The sequence below is a fragment of the Bidens hawaiensis genome, unplaced genomic scaffold, assembly GCF_021521415.1.
Source record: "Bidens hawaiensis isolate Kalapana, Puna unplaced genomic scaffold, B.hawaiensis_p1.1 tig00026608_1, whole genome shotgun sequence".
NCBI lineage: Eukaryota > Viridiplantae > Streptophyta > Magnoliopsida > Asterales > Asteraceae > Bidens > Bidens hawaiensis.
Window position 1 is genome coordinate 288329 of NW_027494276.1, and position 20338 is coordinate 308666.

The window sequence follows — 20338 nt, forward strand, 5'->3', positions numbered from 1 at the left end:
ACTATGTAATTCAAATATTTTTAGTTAAATGTGTAATGGTCTATTAGTTAATAATTAACAAAATTATTTATACTTAAATTCATTATTTTTTGTCTAACTATTTTTTCAGACTAAAATTTTAAAACTCAAATGACAAAACCAAAACTGAACCAAAACCAAAAAACAGAAATTAAAACGGTTTCAGAGAATTGAAAAACCGAAATTTTGTTTTTCGATTTGATTTTAGTCCAAAACTGTACCGAACCGCGTCACCCCCGCCCCATTTGTTTTAACTTTTTGATTTTTAAAACCTTCTTCCCCAAATTAACATACAGACACACACACGAACCCTAAATTACTCACCTTTAATCTCCGCCTTCAATCAATCAGAATACATTCAATTCTCTCTCGATCCGTTACCAAATCCGGTAAAATCCTTCACATCACAACTCTTCTTTTAGTTTAATTGTGTTTAATTTCGATTCAAAATTACATTACGTGATTCTGTTGATCGATTATTATATCATTATCAAACAGTTAGGATTTATATGTGTACTTTTAACTTTTAAAAGTTTCAATGTCACGCGTACTTGCATTTATTGGTTAGTATTATGTGCTGATTCTCGTTAATTAACGTGAATTTGAGTTCAATTCGATTTTATTACATTTAAAGTTGAATTTGACTTACGAGAGCTTGAGCTCGGCTTATTTTGAGCTCTTTTTTGAAAGATTGAGCTCGGCTCGTGACTAGTTTTTTCAAGCGCTGTCTCGGCTGGTTTGTTATTTATTAGTTAAATTATGTACGTTTTAAATTATTTTATATATATAGATATATATTGAGAAAAAACGTTAACGAGCCTAACCTCGGCTCGAGCTTGTGTAGTACGTTAAATGAGTCAAACCGTGGCTCGAGCTCAGCTGTACAATGTTATATCAATGCAAGTTCAAAAGAGGTAAAACTTTAAATTAGACAAAGGCTCGATCTCGGGCTCGCTAACTAAAAGGCCTTTATTTGAGGCTCGGGTCGTTTCGAGCATTTTATCGATTCGATCTCAAGTAGCTTGCGAGTGGCTTTGCTCGCTGGCACTCGTAGCTACGAATTATGTGCTAATTCCATCACAGTTTATATGGATTATGCTTCTTGGATAAACTATTATATGCTTGTTTACCACTATTAATTTAAGTTTTGTTTTTTCTAGGTCATCCACGAGTGATCACTGCGATAAAGTTTCAAGTATTGCTGCATGTGATAGACTAAATATGAACCAATATTGTGATTAAATTGTGTTACTGTAAATATGGATGTCAATACTGTCTCCAATGGTACTAGTTCAGAACCACAAGAAGCAATGGAATTTGATTCAAATGAAGCGGCATATGAATATTATAAGGAATATGCCAAATCAGTAGGGTTTGGAACCGCCAAACTGAGCAGTCGTCGTTCTAGGGCGTCAAAAGAGTTCATTGATGCTAAATTTTCATGCATACGATATGGAAACAAACAACAATCTGATGATGCAATCAACCCGAGACCTTCACCTAAGATAGGCTGTAAAGCAAGTATGCATGTTAAGAGAAAACCGAATGGAAAGTGGTATGTTCATAACTTTGTAAAGGAGCATAACCATGAACTTTTACCATCTCAATCACATTTTTTCAGAAGTCATAGAAACTCTGATCCGCTTAAGAATGATAATAAGGTACGTAGGAAAGCAATATTATCAACTGTGTCTAAACAGTATGGTATATATCAATCTCAATCTCAAGCTACTGGTTTGGAAAATTATATTAGAAATCAAAACGACAGGGGTAGGTTTTTAACATTAGACGAAGGCGATGCTCAAGTTCTTCTCGAACTATTTGTTACAATGCAAGAAGAAAATCCAAATTTCTTTTATTCTGTAGATTTGAACGAAGAGCATCAACTTAGAAATGTGTTCTGGATTGATGCAAAAGGAGTTGATGATTATAAAAACTTTAATGACGTGGTTTCTTTCGACACCATGTATTTCATGAACAAGTATAAACTACCATTGGTTTGTTTTATTGGAGTTAACCAGCATTGTCAACCTACAATGCTCGGGTGTGCATTAATTGCAGACGAAACGTTATTCACATATTTTTGGTTATTCCAAACATGGTTTTTAGCCATGGGTAACCGGGCCCCGAATGTGATACTTACTGACCAGAGTAATTCTATAGAAGCAGCTATTGCAGCAGTCTTTCCGGAGACACGACACTTTTATAATCTCTGGAGTGTTCTAGGAAAGGTTTCTAGACAGCTTGATTATTTGAACCCATGGCATGATACGTTCATGGCAAAGTTTAATAAGTGTATACACCGATCATGGACTGAAGAAGAGTTTGACAGAAGATGGGTCAAATTAGTCAACAAGTTTAACCTTAACGAAGATGCGTTGTTTCAATCTTTATACCAGGATCGAAAACTATGGGCCCCAACGTTTGTCAAAAACGTATCTCTTGCTGGATTATACACGAGTTCCCGATCCGAAAGCCCAAATTCTTTTATTGATAAATACATTCATTTAGAAACTTCTATGAGAGAGTTATTAGAACAGTACAAAGTTATGATGGAAGATTTGTATGAAGAACAAGCGAAATCGAATTTTGATGCGTGGCACGACACACCCGAGTTGAAATCACCATCGCCATTTGAAAAACAAGTGTTGTTTGTTTACACTCACGAAATCTTTAAAAAATTTCAAGTTGAGATTCTGGGTGCATCTGCGTGTCATGTTAAGATTGACAAACAAGAGGGTGATTCAATAAGATGCATTGTAAAAGAGTTTGAAAGCGGTCAAGAGTACATGGTGGAATGGGACGGGACCCAGTTGGATATTTGTTGTTCGTGTCGTTCGTTTGAGTTTAAAGGCTATCTATGCAGGCATGCGGTTGTTGTTTTACAAATGTCGGGTGTTTTTAATATTCCTTCTAAATATGTACTGCAAAGATGGACAAATGCAGCTACAAGTAGATACCCTATAAGTGAAAAACTGGAAAATGTACAAATGAAAACCAGACGACTTAATGATTTGTGTCGGCGGGCTATTATTTTGGGTGAAGAGGGGTCGATTTCGGTAGAAAGTTATAAAATTGCATTAGGTGCGATTAAAGATGCATTGGCTCGATGCTCAAATGTAAATAACTCTGCTCCAAATGTAGTTTCTAAAGAACGCGGATCTAACTTAGACGTGAACATGGGTATTAACCGAGCCGAGCCCGGGATAGAAAAGTCAAACAGTAATGGTACTGCTGTTCTGAAAGAGAAGGTTTGTTTGGTTTCCCCTGTTTCTAGTTAGAGGTATGCATCAAACCAAAATAACCGATTCATAACAGAAATGGTAACTGAACCGAAGTAACTGAACCCAACCCAAATCCGACGGTTTGGTTTTATGTATTTCAAAAACAACCGAACCGAAACGTAACCGTACGGAATGTAAAAACCGAACAAACTTATATAACCGAACCCAACCCAAAACTGACAATTTAGTTTATGGTTTTTCATAACCGGAATTATGCTTCGGCTTTGGCTTTAGGCCCAATTGTGTAACATACAATTAGTCATTAATTAACAAAAGTTTGTCGGCCTAAATGCTCAAAATCATTATTTTAGACCCTTTTTCCGACCAAGAAATTTCAAGCCCAAGTGGCTAAAATGAACCGAACCAGTTGCGAAAACTGAAAAGCGAAACCCAGCGTTTTTAAAATCAAAAACCTAAATTTTGGTTTTTGGTTCAGTTTGAGCCCATAACCGACTGATGCACACCTCTATTTTTAGTGAAATCAAGTTCTCATCTGTTTAAAATAAGCTTTCTTTCTCATATGAATCAGGTACCTGCACAACCAGAAGTTGTAAATATTGGGATCGATGCCAGTTTTCATCAAATGGTATGTCTTGTTTTTCAATCCTTATCATACACATGTACCATTAATATCGTTGTTACAGTGTACAATATTATTGATTTTTAAATGTCCATTAGCATTTGTTACAGTTTACAATATTATTAATTTTTAAATGTCGGCTACAGGAGCTTCCTAATACAAGGCATTTACAGTTACACAATATGACGCCGCCACATTTGCAAGGCGTAGTACCAACAATGTTTCACAATGTAGCATCTACACAGTTTCACAATGTAACTTCAGCACAATTGCAGAGTTCTCATCTGCCACATTAGTTTAAGGTTAATCCCTTTTTAATTTAAAATTATGATTGCGCATTCTCTATCAATAGAATTAGAATTTATCCTTTTGTTTTTCTTGAATTAATCATACATTTTCACACTCTAGATTTCTATCACATTGTGTAAGTGTACAAAGTCCTGATTCATGGTAAGAGCATTATACTAAATCTTCGCAAAAACACGTAAAACAAATTTCACCATGTAATATATTGGTCAATGGTTTTTTTTTCGAACTTTTTTACCGTTTATATACTCATGTTGGAGAGTGGGTTATGCACATATAAAACAATCAAACTAGCGTTTTCGTATATTTTTCAGTTTTGTTACACATGTAGTTAATATAACATATACATGTATAGGTTAAATGCATTGAACGAACAATCAAATTAGTTTTTTCATGTATATTTTTTAGAAATTTAGTGAAGAAGAGTGAGAAGCAATAATCATTGCATTTATACTCATATCTTTATGTTTCATTTTTTAAGCTTGAATGATAAATGGTTATTTTTGTTATATATACAAGCGCACATTCAATCCAGAACTTCATTTAAATAGAGAATTGCAAGACCCGCATGATGCATCCTTACGCAGTGTTTTGTCGATTTAATGAGAGAGATACGATATCGTCTTATGGATACAAGTATTATAGTTCTTGTAGTTCTCTACCTAAAATTGGTTTTGTATTCGATTTCTATCTGAATTTATTCACCCGAACATTTGTTTGGAAGTAATTTATGTGTCTTGTCTTGGTATGATTATATATTTATGTGTTAGGCCCTAGAACAATTAAAGATGAGCTTTATGATACATGTGCATGTTATTTGTTAAAACATCTATATCAAGGTCTGTTTTGATCTTTCTGGTAGATGTCTCCGCACCATATCCGCGTGTCGGATCCTAAGCATTAGAGATTTTATATATCATTCATTCGATCAACTACAGGTGTCGGGTTTACTCTACCTTAGTGTAGTGAATTTTCAGCAACTTGTCGTCGTAGTAAATTTTGAGCGGTGACATGGCAGCCACATTACATGCTGTGTCAGTGAGAATGTTGCCATGTCAGTAAAAACAGTTTTAATTTTCATCTCATGACAGCGAACGTCAACATTGTGGCTGACTTGTCAAAAACGGATAGGTAACTAGCTGGTTTACAGTTAAAAGTTTGCATCCATTGGTTATAAAGTCATTGCATACAATGAATATTTGGTGAATGGGGGATACATTGGGTTAGAGATGTGTAAAAAAGTTCGCAAACTCATTCGAATGAAGCTTGCTTAGTTGCTTGTAAACGAGTTGAGCCGGCTTGGCTTGGTTTATAAAAGAGCTGAGCTGAGCTGAGTCAGGATGCTCGCTCGTTTGGCTCATTTATGTTAGAACCCAATTGATATATTTAATAATCCAAATTTTATTATACATAAATTATAAATCCTGTAAGTTGCGTATTATGTTTATGTTGATAATATTATTTTTCAACAAAAAATTTAGAAAAATAATATGATAATAAGCTGGTTAGATGAACTGCAAGTTTTTGTGAGCTTTTGATAAGTAATCATCGAGCTCAATATTTCAGCTCGTGAAGATGAGCGAGATTTGTAACCAAGTCAAGCTCAAGCGTACACTGGTTTGTTTGGCTCGGCTCGTTATCATTGGATGTGAAAAAAATCCTTACTAGTAATTTCTGTTCATTGGGTGATATAAAATGAAATAGAACTTTTATATTTACATAAAAAATAACAAGAGCTAGTTACATAGATGGTGAATGGTCCATGTGGTTTGGTAAAGTCACATATTTTGGGGTGACATTTAGAAGCAACGAATTTTGGGATTGTGGTTTCAAATTTCTAACCTGTTTTAAAATCATTTAAGGAGTCCCACACCAAATTTTAAAATCATTTCTCATACTAGTTGGGCATTATCATAATGATAAAATAATTTTTGAAATTGGTTCTGAGTAGATGATAGAGAAAATATAATGATAAAAGTATAAAAAATATTATTTATTTAAACAAGAGAGAAAATGCAAAGATTTTTATGTTAATTATATGTGAGTTAAGTGTCATTTTAGTACCTGTGGTTTGGCTAACTACACAACTTTGGTATCTTTTTTTTATTTTGTGCAAATGACTACCTAAGTTTTAAAAAACTAGCCATGTTAGAACTTTTTTTTCAACCCCGTCTATTTTGTCAGTTAAGTCAGGGGTATTTACGTAATTTCATTATTATTTATTTTATTCTTTTATTTCTTTTTCACCCCATCATCTTCTTCAACCAACCATCCTTTACTAACCCTAAAACCTCAAACCCACTTCAATCTCACACACCATTTACTCAATCCAATCCAATCCAATCCCGTTATGCAAACCCACCTTCTGCAATCTATATAGAACAGATTAAGATTGATCGGAGTCATGGTGGACGCCACCGGCGGCACCACCGGAGATGGCACCACCGGCGGCAGCTGTTGTCCCGTCTTTGCTTTGCCACCCACCTCCACCCAGGGGCGGACCCACATAGTGTGGATCGTGGTCCCGGGACACCAATGTTTTTTAAAAATTTATTAGAAGCGGTATATTAAATTTTTTGAGGACCCCATAAGATTTAATACTTGGAACCCATACTATTAATGTTGATGTGGTCTGGTGGAAAGTCCCTTGTTTTATCTTTGAAAGGTCATGGGTTCAAGTCTTACAAGGCTCAGTTTTTGGTTTTTTGTGTTAATTTTTAGTGTTAATCAATCATTTGATTGCTAATGTTGCAATGATAACTTTGAAAACATTCAAACACCTCTAAAATACATATCATTGTTTTCAACTTTATGCATGGTTTTCTTTAGAAACATTCAAACACTTTAAAATATCAGTTTAAGTTAATGGTTTTCAACACATGCTTATGAAAGGGTGGATCTAGGTTCTGTCTCAAAAATGTTTAAGAAAGGGAAAACAAAGTGTTTATGTGTCAACCCGACCCATTTTGACCCGTTCAGGTAGTGATGATTGAAAAGAAAGTTTTATTATGATATTGTTTTTTATTATGTTCTTCGCCTCGACCCGACCTGAACAACGACCGACCCGAAAAATTTGAACACCGAAAATATGGGACCCCATTGGCAAAAAATCCTGGGTCCGCCACTGCCTCCACCGGCGGCACAACAACTTCTTCCAGCTGTTGTCGTCCAACAATTGGCGGGAGGCCAGCACCCGCAGGCGTCGGTGGTGCTGCTGGTGGCGTCCACCGTGACTCCGGTCAATCTTAATCTGTTTTATATAGATTGCAGAAGGTGGGTTTGCATAACGGTATTGGATTGAATTGAGTAAATGGTGTGTGAGATTGGAGTGGGTTTGGGGTTTTAGGGTTAGTAAAGGATGGTTGGTTGGAGAAGATGATGGGGGAAGAAGATGATGGGGAAAAAGAAATAAAAGAATAAAATAAATAATAATGAAATTACGTAAATACCCCTGACTTAACGGACAAAATAGACGGGGTTGGAAAAAAAGTTCTAAAATGGCTAGTTTTTTAAAACTGAGGTAGTCATTTGCACAAAATAAAAAAAAGATACTAAAGTTGCGTAGTTGGCCAAACCACAGGTACTAGAATGACACTTAACTTATTATATGTATATGATATATATGGTAGAGAATTGGTTGGGAATGCTCTAAATAAGTGAACAGGGGAATGGACACTTATTGGTACTACCCATGCACCTCACAATTCTTCAATGCCACATCATTTTTACCCTTAAGTACCCATAAACCACAAAATTATCGGCAACATATACTCACAAGTACCATAGAACGTTTTGTTTGTTTTTTTAGTTATTCAAGTACAATAAATGTAGAAAATGAATCAATTTTATGTGACAACCTTTATCATGGAATGAAGCCATACACTTTACCCACATGGAGGTGGCGTCGATGTTACCATGTGATTTAAAAGCCATACACCCTACCCATATTGGTGTTCCATTCTCTCTATCACAATTCTATGAGCCTATCATATATTTTTTCAGCTTCTCTTTTTTCACTTAATCAGGTTGTTTCCTGATTGTCTTTCTTAATTTCTAAATATTCATTAATATTATTTACTTTTCTGCTCCTTTTTCTTTATCCGGTAAATAAGTTTGTTGTTCGTTTTTCTTTTTTAATTTCTAAATTTTTATTACTAACTATTAATTATTTAATTTAATATCTTATTTTTCAATTCATGTAATACACGTGTATAGCCTGGTGTATTGATATATTTGTTTCGATACATGTGAATGAGTTTGTGTAATCTAACACGTATCAACCAATGGCGTATATTTTCCAAACATGAGGATTAAAAAAAATATATAATCCTATACCAGGGCCAACCTGTATACTCGTCCTGCTTATCCGTCCCAAAAGTCTCGAGTTTTTCTAGTTGCCCTCTTTTACCATCCCTGGGTAGAAATATTATGAATTGTGTTTAATTAAATTATCAAATATATGGTTTCTAAGTATTTTGAATGAGTGTATTGATATTATTTGTTTTGTTGGTCAAATATAATATCATGAGAGTTTCCAAGAGTTTATATAATATTACTCCTAATATGTGTTGAAGATTCAGCATTCGACAGCGAATAAAACAGTGTAAATTTAGAAGCACGATTATAGGATCGTGCGAGTTAGCCGTTTTAAAAAAAGTACACGTATGTGCATATTTGCGTTCCGTGTACTATGCTTAAGAGAAACTCAATTTAAAGTTGAAAGCAAATCATATATAGTAAGTAGTAAATCGACAGAGGCTTCATGTAATGGTTGTTGGTTAATTGGTAACACAATTTTTGATGATTTCTAGATACTATGTTATATTTGTGGTGTTAGATGTTATGAAGATTATTCTCGTTAATTATGAGATCTAAGATATGGTTTGTAATAATAACGCAATTTTAATATTTTAAAAATTAATAATTCGCTTTTTTCTAAAAAAAGAAAAAAAGAAAAAGAGTCATGCAGGCATTATTTTTTTGTTGTGCAAGATAATTTTTTAGAAAAAAATAACAAAAATGAAATATATATAAAAAAATTGGTCACTATTTAATGGTTATTTTATTTCAAATTAACTCCAAAAAAATAATAATAGAACTATATTATTATTCAGTGATTTTTTTTTCTTCACTATTATCTCCTTCATCATGTTGACTTTGAAATACAAGTCACTAAATAGTAGCAAAAGATTCATATATATATATATATATATATATATATATATATTGCTTAGTCCACCTAATATTTTTCTTTATTATTAAAATTTATAAACATACTAGTTTTTATCGCCCGTATTACGAGGGTTGTTTTATATTGTTTGTTCTAATATTTATTTATTTTTTTAATTTATATTTTTTTATTGTATAAAAGTTAATAATATACTTTTGGTTTGATGATAAATTGTTTCGCAAATAAATGAGATGTTATAACCCGATTTAAAAGTTATATGGTTTTGATGAGACCCAAGACCCGTTTATTTTTTTTACTATGAAATTGGTTTTTAAATTATAAATAATATTTATGAAAGTTAATAATATACTTATGGTTTAATGAGACCCAAAACCCGTTTAATTTTTTTTTACTATCATATTGGTTTTTTAATTTAAATAATATATATATATATATTAAAATAAATAAGATATTATTTTTTATTATATCCTATTTTATATATGAAACTGGTTTTTTAATTATAAATAATATTTACGAAAGTTAATAATATACTTATGGTTTGATAAGACTCAAGACCCGTTTATTTTTTTACTATCAAATTGGTTTTTTAATTTAAATAATATATATATCTTTTTTAAAAATAAATAAGATATTATTTTTTATTAAATCCTATTTTATAGGATTTTTACATAAATAATTTGGTGAGAATAATTTTTAATTTAATGAGATGTTATAACCCGTGGCGCCCAGGCATTATGCGCCACGTAGCACCCAGTCATTATTAATTTTATTTGTTTTTTTAAATACTAAATCATTTAAATAAATTAACATAAAATTAAAAATTACATTAAACTTCCAAATAAAAAATACATTAAACTAAATTAAAAAAAATACATCAAATTAAAAAAAAAAACATAAATAATACTAATAAAACTAAAACTCATTTATATTTTTCTAAAATTTTCGCTCGTCGAGCGGCTTTTAGAGATTGGACTATCGGGTCGTCTTCGGATAGCTCGTTTGATAAAATCTCGATGTCTTTGTCCATCTCATTCTTTCGAAGTAGGTCGACGGCGTCCAAATTTACTTGAAGTCGTTGGGTTCCAAGTTCGTGTAAATCTTGGAGTCGAGAGTTCATTAATTGGAATTGGATTTCCAATTCGGGATTCAAACCCGTTGCCGACGACGAAGCGGCCCTTTTCCCTTTCCTTTGCCTTTGGTTCTTCTACCCCCCGGCCGAGGCATGTCGGTAGTATTCACGGGGTCATTATCGCTTAAGTTGAAGTTTCGAGCGTCTGAACGGGGCGTGTCTGGATCAACCGAAGACGATGTTTTAGACTTTTTTTTATACGGGCCACCGTCGGCTTCGGCTTCGGCATCCAACACCAAGCCCCATTTTGGGTGAAACCTCAATAGGTCTTTCCAAATGCCAAAGCAGTTGAAGGTCCCGCCGACCTTATGTTGAAACTCAACCAACGCTTTTTCCATGACTTCCGCGTCCGAGACACCGTTACTCCTAGTTCGATTAATCCGAGAGAAAACCGTATGGAAACCGGGCACCGCGTTTGGCATAGAGTTTTGTAGAAGTGCAAAGTACGCGGCCATTTGCGGGTCATACATTTGCGGGACGGGTACGGTCGGTCTCGGGGCGGTAGATTGGTTCGGTTGTGGATTTTGGTTGCCTTGACGGGAATATTGACCGAAACCGAGAATATTTTGGTTGTTGTTTGGAAACATTTTGGTAGAAATATTTGTGTAAAAGATATAAATTGATATAGAAGTGGAAGGAGTGTGTTAAATATAATTGATATATTTTGGTTTGTTTATATAGTATAAATATAATTAATATAAATTTTTTTTTAAAATCCCAACGGCTCCAAGACCCACCCACCCCAACGGCTAGTTTTTTTGATTTATGTGTCACCATGCGCGTTTTGAATACAACGTAGCAAAAAAAAATCATATAACGTAGGGGGTGGTGTACCTCCGCGTTTTCCTCCTAAACACCACACAAAACACACCCAGTACGGGTGGTCTTGTTAACATGAACAAACAATTAATAATTCTTTAACAAAAGTTAAGGTATAAATTGTATACGGTTTAACCTATTATTATATTATACAACTCTAGGCACAATATGTAACAATTTATTGACTTCTACAAATTTTATTTATTTGAAAAAATGAACAATTTTATATATACCATAACAAATATTGAAAATATTATATATGTCCTTACAAATGTACAAATATATCATATATGCCTAATTCAATAAAAACATTTTAAGAAATAACCACAATACCTTGGTTTAATTATACGCGATAAAATGTTTACAATGTAGATCAATCGATGCGATAATCTCTTAAGAGTTTGCAATTTTGAAAAAGTGACGAGAGACAATTTAGTCGTCGTCAAAGATGATAAACGTCGATTAAAATTTCAATAATAACACATGGTATAAACACATTATGTAATGAAAATGGATACAATAGTCCATTTGTTAAAAAATGGGCATAAATGAATGTTCAAATTTTAGAAAAATAACGATGAAATGGTTATGTATTAAATTGATATTAATGAATGAGGGTATATATGATACTTTAACTATTTTGTACGAGCATATATGATATTTTAATTATTCTGTAAGGGCACATATGATAATTTTTAGTTTTGTTTGGATATATATATATATACATATATATATATATATATATGTATGATTTCTTTTAAGAACTCAATCCAGATTTAAGAATTTAAGAACCAAATACTTGGCTCTCATTGTTCCACCTCATCATGTAATTTAATATATTTAAGGGCAAAATAGTCTTTTTCTTCATGCATCACATCTTTCATCATAGATTTTATCATTTTTCCTTATCATGCTTATAAATAACTTTTGAACTTGATTCTTTCTCATCATATTCCAAAAATAAAAGAAGAATAATTTTTATTACTTTGAAAGAAATATGATGATCGATATCAAGAACAACGATAATGAAGAACCATTTTCAACTTTTTATCAAGATGTTGATATATCTGAACGGATCAATAAAAGACTATAGTTCAAACGAATTAAAGGAAGATCTATCCTCCATATTATAAACCTAAATTATATGTGATAATTATTCATCAATTTTTCCTTTTATTGTTTTTTTTTTAATTTGAGTGGATGACATTGAATTTTGTTATTCATTTTGACAATATAAATCGAAATTGGTTTGGTGAACAGAATATCTTCACAACCTTTTCCTTTTTTTTTTGAATTTGGATTTTGAAATTCCAAATGTTATGGATTTTTTCAACCGGAATACAAATATGATTTTAAATTTGATTTTTTAGACTTCAAGCAAATGAAAACTAGTATGAATAATCATCTGTATGTTTTTAAACAAAGGAGGCGATTGAACTTCGAAGATGAATGACACATCTTTTAAGGGTCATAGATATAATTTTTGTAATTTGTAATAGATTTAATTTGTGTAATTTATGTATATGTGTAACGTATGTAGCTTGTAAAATTTCCATAAATTTGGTAATGTGTGTAATATATGTAATTGGTAATTTATCCAATATGTGTACTTTACGTAACCTGCGTAACTTGTGTAATTTGTAATACATTTAAATTTATGCATACATGTAGTGTATGTAACTTGTATAGTTTATGTAATTTGGATCATTTGAGTAATTTATGTATTTTATTTAATTTGTGTCCTTGGTGTTGTGTAATTAATATATCTGTTGTAGTATATGTAATATGTAATTTAGTGTATTTCAAGTAATTAGAATAATTGATGTAGATATAATTTGAGAAATTTATGTAATTCATGTAATTTGAGTAAGTTATGTATAGTGTGTAATTTGCTGCATGTATATAAAGAGGAAAAGGAAAAAAAGGAAAAAAAAGAACCTCCATAATCTTTCGAAACGGTTTCAAAAAGTAAGAGAATAGTTATAGAACAAATTGTTGATTTGAAATGATTCGAAAATAGAATTATTGTGAATTTTTTTTAGGTTTTTTATGTTTGTAATAGTTTTTTAGGTATTTTTGTTTAAAATTATAAAATTGCATTAAAATTGGCATTCATTTAATATAATATTTTACATTTTGATTCATTTAAATTTTCGAAGTTTGTAATTCTTTCATGTTATAGATCAATATAATATGATATTACATATACGTAAATCAAATACTACATAAAAGTAATTTGAGTTGTCACATTATTTTGTAATAATAATACACATTTGTAACAATAATAATACATAAAAAGTATTATTTAATTGAAATAGAGAGAGAAAATTTAGTGAGTTTTAGTGTAATTTTTGGTTTAAGGATAGAGAGTAGGATAATAATATTCTCTTAGACTTTTGAAAAATATGATGATATGTATTTTACCTAAATACCCTTCTCCTATTTAATATTGTTCTTTCTCTCTCATCTTATAATTTTATATTGTAATTTAATAATAGCCACACAAACATCATGCAATTAATTAAATGAATGGTCCACATTAGTCCTTAAAGTTTTAACAACTCAACTAGTTCTCAATTTATCCCTCCTATATATATATATAAATGATATTTATAACGTTGGTAAGGACATATGAAATTAATTCTTAAAAAAATATTTCTAGTTTATTTACATGTTTATTCTTTTTTGTTTTTAACTTACATGTTTAATTAATCAATTGACTGAACACATTATATTTATTTAGAATTTCATTTTTAGATTGTTGTCTATCATACCGCAGAGGTTTCTTAGCGCAAATTTATACATCACATTACATTACATGTTAATAAAACAATAAAATGAACACGAATCTATACCCTATTCCTTAGATCACGATTATATTTTTGTGAAGAAACGTGGATCTACGGACTAAAAGCAGATCTACTTTCCTCGGGTGTGATTATACTATTTCACCGATGGTTCTTCTGGATCAGTGTTCTTCTACCTACAAAATGAACAGCGCCGTTACTTACCCCTCAGAAAGGGACAGAGGAGTCCTCTTTGGGGTAACCCTCCGGCGTGAGAATAAGTATGTGTAGGAGAAGATAATAATGTGAGAGTGAGGGAATTGGGAGAGTATTGCTTAATAGCTGAATACTGTATGTTACTCTGTATGATTGTGTGATTGAATATGCTTCAATGTGAATCAATGTGTCTGTAACTGTCAATGATTGAGTATGAATGTGTCCATCAAAGTGGAGTTGATGCTGTATTTATAGTGCTAGGGTTTCCACTGATTAGGCTCAACCTCGTTGGCCTCCTCCAATCGCACTGCGCCACGTGTCCTCTGGGACACCTGGCGCTTTCTCGTTGGTTGTAATCACGTGGTAGCACATGTGTCATGCTGAGTTGTCGACCTTTCATTTGGCAGCTGTCAACATCAGCATATTCTTATTCCTTAAAAAGATGCCTTCTGGAAGGTTGTCTGACGTGCACAATCAAGGTTGCCCTAATCCTGATTTGGATAAGGACGAGGTCGATTATGTGCATGTGTGATATGCGCCCATCCTGAGGATGCGCGAGGTCTTCTCTTTATTCTCACGCGCAGATATTTCATGCGCAGATGTGATATGCACGAGCATGTGATATGCGCCGCGCGCTGGTGCGCCGCGGGCATATGTGATGCGCGAGCATATGTGTGCCTGGGCAGATGTGATATGCACGAGCATGTGATATGCGCCGCGCGCATATGTGATGCGCGAGCATATGTGTGCCTGGGCATATGATGCCTGAGCATGTTTTGTATGCGCCATGCGCATAGGTTTTGGCTTTGTGCCTTCATAATGTGTTTATCTTGTGGGTTGACCCGCCTTGCTCGGTGTTGAGGCGGGTACATACCTCTTCAAGCCCCCCCAGTCTAATGTGTGTCTTATCTCGCGCGAGCGCGGTAAGATAGATATTAGACTTACTGATTTGGTCTTTTAAAGGGGTTTTGTCGTTTTCTTGGTTGTTTTCATGGTTGCGCGAAGTTCTATCCATTTGGTTGAAACGAAAGGTCCAAACACGTGGTTGGTTGGTGGTGTCGTGCGCCGTAAACGTGTCAGACGTTTCGTGTGCTCGAGGTGCTACAGTTGCCTTTCATGTCCCCTCGCACAGCTGTCTGGAACACGTGTCGCGCTCTTATTGGTTTGCACCTGCGAGTGGGGGCGCGTCTCTGCTCCGTGGCAGGTCCGTTACGTTTTTATGTCCCCTCAACAGTGTTTGGGACACGTGCCGCGCCCTCGTTGGCTTACACCTGCGAGTGGGGGCGCGTGAAATCCCATCAGTTACCACTTTTCTCTCTCCTGGGCCTATAAAAGCAGGTCCTTAGGAAATTTTTTATCTTCATCTTCATTGTTACTAATTTTCAAATTTCTGTCTTTCATATTCTGAATTGAGTGTTTTCATCGTTTCGAAACTTCGATTATCTGCTGCTGCAGTTGTATGTCTGATAGTTCAGACTCGTCTAGCCCCTCAATCACCTCTATTGCCTCTCGAAGACGCCGTGTGAAATCTGTGGTAATGTCGACACTGAAGCAAAAGGGGAAGGGGAAGAGGGTTGTTGAGACCACATCGGAGGAAGTAGGGAGGACCAAGGCCACCAAAAGGTGGAATGAAATCCCCTGCAAATTGAGGCAGGTCGATCTCGACAGCCTCATCGCCTCTCAGGGTTTTCCCACCCTGTTTGGCTGCATGTTGCCTGGGGTCGGGCAAACGGCGGCGGACCCGCCTGCCGGCTATATTTCATTGTACACCCATTTTTTCACCCACTGCAACCTTCGTCTTCCGATGACAAGGTTTGTAGGCGCGGTGTTACGTTTTTTCGGGATTCATATATCCCAAGTCCATCCGTTTGGACTTGTGCGCATGACTCATTTCGAGTTCATGTGCAAATCACAGCGCGAGGAGCCCACCCCTCGTCGCTTTCAATTTTTTTACAAGCCCAAGATCCAAGATTCTTGGATCTCCTTTATTCCTCGCAGTCAGAAGGTTAAGTGCTCCACTGTTTCATTCAAGAGCCTTCATGACTGGTCTGAGAGGTTCTTTTACATTAGGGCTGGTGTAATCCCCATCCGCATGACGATGCGCGCGATCGATTCTGCGCCCGCGGATGCGGATGTTATTAAGAACCCAACCGGCGCTTGGGTTAAGAAACTGACCACCGAACCATCCCCCGCCAAGAAAATTCGCGAGGAGGCGCTGGTTGGGGTCGGCATGAGTAAGCTGTGGACCGACAGCGCACTTGTGCCCGTTATCCAAGTCGACGGGTTGTGTAAGTTTATTTCATTGCTTTATTTCTTTTTCTGCGCGAACATAATTCTTTTTCTGATATCAGTTGACTTGTTTTTGCGCAGTCACCAAGGATTATATCCACGCCGCTTATGATGATCAAGTGGAGGGTGGCTCCGTCGCGCTTGGCGCTGGGGAGGTTGGTTTCCCAGATCGCTTCGATGACATGTTCATCCCAGTGGATCTGGAATTTGACTTTGATGGCGACGCGCCTGGTAAGCCTTCACACTTATGTTTATTCCTTGAGAATACCAAATTTTGCTAACACTTGTGTTACATGTATTGTAGATGCGCTGGAGAACTACGAGCTGGAGCTCGCGGAGGAGGAGGAGGAGGAGGAAGAGGAGGCGCCCCTACTAAAGCGCAAAGCTAAGGGGAAATCAGGCGCAGGGGGCAGTAAGAGACAAAAGAAAGATGACACCCCTGTCGCTCATCCCCATGCTCAAACGAAGGGACCTAAGGAAACCCAGGTGTTTACCACCATGGGTTCTTTAGCTTCCCTGCCTGTGAAAGTGGGCAGACCTCCTGTCCACTTGAGGTATGGTGGCGTCACCTCCTCCGTTCGCGCGGCTGAAGAGAGAAGCAGTGCCGCGCCTGCGACAGGTATACGTTGCTTATCTTCATCTGATTGAATTATTATTAAACCTTTGCTCCTTTGAATGTTTGCAGGACCGGCGACGGTTGCAGATCAGCCGCAGGCGCCACAAGGTGCTGAGGCTGCGCCGGGGTCTGCTTCGAAGTCCCCCGTTCTACCCTCTGAGAAGGGTAGAATGAACTTTATGGCGATGTTCGCCGCGCGAACAGAATTGCGCCAAGGTATGTTTTGCACATTTTTCTTCTGAATTTTTTCATTTGGATTTAGTCGTAAACCAATTTTCTTTGTTGGTTTGTTCATAGGAGTTGTAGCTGGCGTACAAGTTGGTGGCGACACTCCTGGCGCCGTTGCCGGCGCCGCTGGTTCTGGTCCTGCTCCTGCTAGTGCTGAGTCTCCCCTTATTGGGATTACAAAGGAGCAGGAAGCCGTATTGCGCGCCGAACTGGCGGCGTCGAGACCTCCCTCGCCTCCTCCTACGCGCAGCCCTCTCCGCGAGGCTGGTTTGGAGCCCTCCAGGTCGCAGGAGAAGAGGCCTATTGAAGAAGATGAGGAGGATGAGGGGGCTCAAGCTGAGGACTCCTTGGGAGACCGCGCCAGCCCTGCGATGCCACATGACTTCGCAGCACAGACTTCAGGTGGGGCTGGCGCTGACTTTTCTGCTTCATCCCCGCAGGTATGTTTTAATTTGTTGCTCCGCTGCGCGTACCTCCATATAAGTATGTTTTATGACTTAGAACATTTCTTGTGTTTTGTAGGAAGGTGACCACGTTTATCGCCCGAGATGGAATATTAATGAAGACAGTTCCTTCCAATCCATGGGCGTATGCGAGGACTTCTGGGCTCATGCCGTGCCTCCTACTGAAAGGAGGTATCAGGAGGAGCGCACCCGCGCTGACTTGCTCAACGATCACATTTTAACTGGGTCAGCTTTCTTTGCTGCCTCCCAAGAGCTTCATCGCGATTATATTAAAGTACGCGATGCTCTTGTGGCAGCCCAGCAAGAGGCTAAGGTGGCTGCCTGGAACCTTTCTGATGCTCGCGCACGAGCTGAGAAACTCCAGGCGGAGCTCAGCGAAAATAGAGCAAGTGCCAACACCGCCTTTATTAAGCGCGGGCATGAGCTCCAGGCTGCGCGGGAGAAGCAGCAGGTGGCGGAGGCCGAAGTTGCCAAGTACGCGCGGAGAGTGCGTGTCTTGGAACAGCAGGCTGAGGCGCGTGACCAAGCTATCGTCCAGAGTATCACTGAGAAATCATCACTGGAGAGTGAGGTCGCGCGCCTGAAGAAGGAGTTGGCGGCCGCGCAGGCCGATAGAGATGAGGCCTTGGCGACGGCAGCGTCCAGCCAGGAAGCACTTGATGCTGCGCAGGCGGAGAAAGAAAAAATATTGGCGGCGGCAGCGTCTGATAAAGAGGAGCTAAAAAAGACCAAGGAAACTGTTGAGTTATTAAACTCACAGGTTCCTGCCCTCGAGACGTCTGTTGCTGGCCTCAGCGCAGGATCGCCAATGGCTGGTGTCACAGGGCGTGACTCGTTGCGCTTTGGCGATGAAATATTCCGCCGAGTTTCAGGCCCTTGTGATGGACTGCAATGCTGCCGCTCGCTTGGTGGGTCGAGCTGAAGGGTTTACGGATGGGTACGAATATGGTATGTTGAAGAAGAATCCATCCGAGTACCCTTACAAGAGCGACGCGGCCTGCGCGGACATGGCCGCTGTGGGGGAGAAGTATATGAGTACTCCCATCCCCATCCTTGTTCAGGTACCTTGACCTTAATGAGTTTTTCTTGATTAATTTTCCAAGTGTTTTGTACTCAATAATTTTCTATTGATTTGCAGATTGCTGCGCTTGCTGACCAGCCCGACCTCGGCGCGCTAAAGAAGTTGCTCGATGAATGCGAGAGGGCTGGTGGCGATGATGGTGGCGCGGGGGATGTTGCCCCTGCCAGCGGCTCTGGCGCGGCGAAAGAATCTGCTCCTGACACCGTCGTGATAGAAGACTCCATTGAGGAGGAAGAACTTGACTATGGTCAGTTCGGAGATGAGGAGCGGGCCGCGCCGGATGCTGAGGGAGATGATGAGGGTGATGAAGTGGCTGACGTCGACGTGGAGACCTGAGAAGCCCTTCATCTTTCTAATTTTATTTTTATTTTTTATACTTGTAATTTGTAACCCATCATACTTGTAAATTTCAATGCTATGAAATGAAACTTGTTTTCCCTTTTTCACATCTTGCGCCTTTCCATTCATCTCTTCATGTTTGCTTGTATAGATATAAGATATGCTTGCACGTTAAAATAAGAACAAGGTTGTAAGGAAATTATTCACTTAACCATAGTCCTATTTTGTAAGTGGTTTCGCAGTATCTTGTTTATGCTGACATGCGCGATATCTTTTCTCAATTCCTTTTTTGCGCGTCGAGGTCGCGCGGTTTTAATATGGAAGTATGAGTTTTAGCCATTACATGTCAGCATGTGTTACTCAGATATCCACTATGATTCCGCGCGCGACCTCGACCTGAGACCTTAACAACTATGATATGGCATGTACTTTGCCTTAGTTGTGTTTAAGGATTTTTATGATCAGGCTGCGCGGGATGTAAGATGGATGTTTGTGAGTGTTTTGAGCTAAGGCTCTTTGTTTTGGGCTAAGGCCCTGACGTTTTAGAGTTAAGACTCATTAACGTGTTTGAGCTAAGGCTCGTAGGTTTGGGCTAAGGCCCTGACGTTTTAGAGTTAAGACTCGTTAACGCGTTTGAGCTAAGGCTCGCGCATGTATGTTTTACTTCGTTTTATTTCGTTTTGAAGTCAATATAGTGTTGTCATATTGCTCCAAATTAATAAAGGAAGTGTGAAACATGTATGCAAAGGTAATAGAACAAATATTGAAAGATAGCGCGAATCATCATTCATGATGGCTTAAAAGCCTTGATTACATATTTGAACTTTTACATGAAGCATTTTCTAAGTTGTGCCGCGTTCCACGCGCGCGGTATCTTTTTTCCCTTCAAATCTTTTAAAGTGTAAGCGCCTTTCCCCAAATCTTCTGAAATTTGATAAGGTCCCTCCCAATTGGGGGACATTTTTCCTGGGGGTATTGCGCGGCTAGCTCAT

General features: G+C 37.1%; 1 protein-coding gene across 2 annotated transcripts; it reads left to right on the plus strand.

Moving 5' to 3' along the window:
- Window positions 1-287: 287 nt before the first annotated feature.
- LOC143573671 (protein FAR1-RELATED SEQUENCE 4-like) lies at window positions 288-4513 on the plus strand. Of its 2 annotated transcripts, XM_077058485.1 has the most exons (4): window positions 288-407; window positions 1179-3269; window positions 3832-3888; window positions 4029-4513. In XM_077058485.1, exons 2-4 carry the CDS (start codon window positions 1278-1280, stop codon window positions 4176-4178), a joined length of 2199 nt encoding a protein of 732 aa, XP_076914600.1. In that variant the 5' UTR covers window positions 288-407; window positions 1179-1277; the 3' UTR covers window positions 4179-4513. The 2 variants fall into 2 exon arrangements, with proteins under 2 accessions (XP_076914600.1, XP_076914601.1); XM_077058486.1 differs by lacking the exon at window positions 288-407 and having other exon boundaries at window positions 1006-3269.
- The last annotated feature ends 15825 nt before the right edge of the window (window positions 4514-20338 follow it).

Bases quoted from the DNA above. Each gene is read 5' to 3' on its own strand.
- LOC143573671 (XM_077058485.1), top strand. From the start codon at position 1,278: ATGGATGTCAATACTGTCTCCAATGGTACTAGTTCAGAACCACAAGAA. The intron at 3,270-3,831 runs GTTTGTTTGGTT...CATATGAATCAG, and splicing joins CTGCTGTTCTGAAAGAGAAG to GTACCTGCACAACCAGAAGT. The intron at 3,889-4,028 runs GTATGTCTTGTT...TGTCGGCTACAG, and splicing joins ATGCCAGTTTTCATCAAATG to GAGCTTCCTAATACAAGGCA.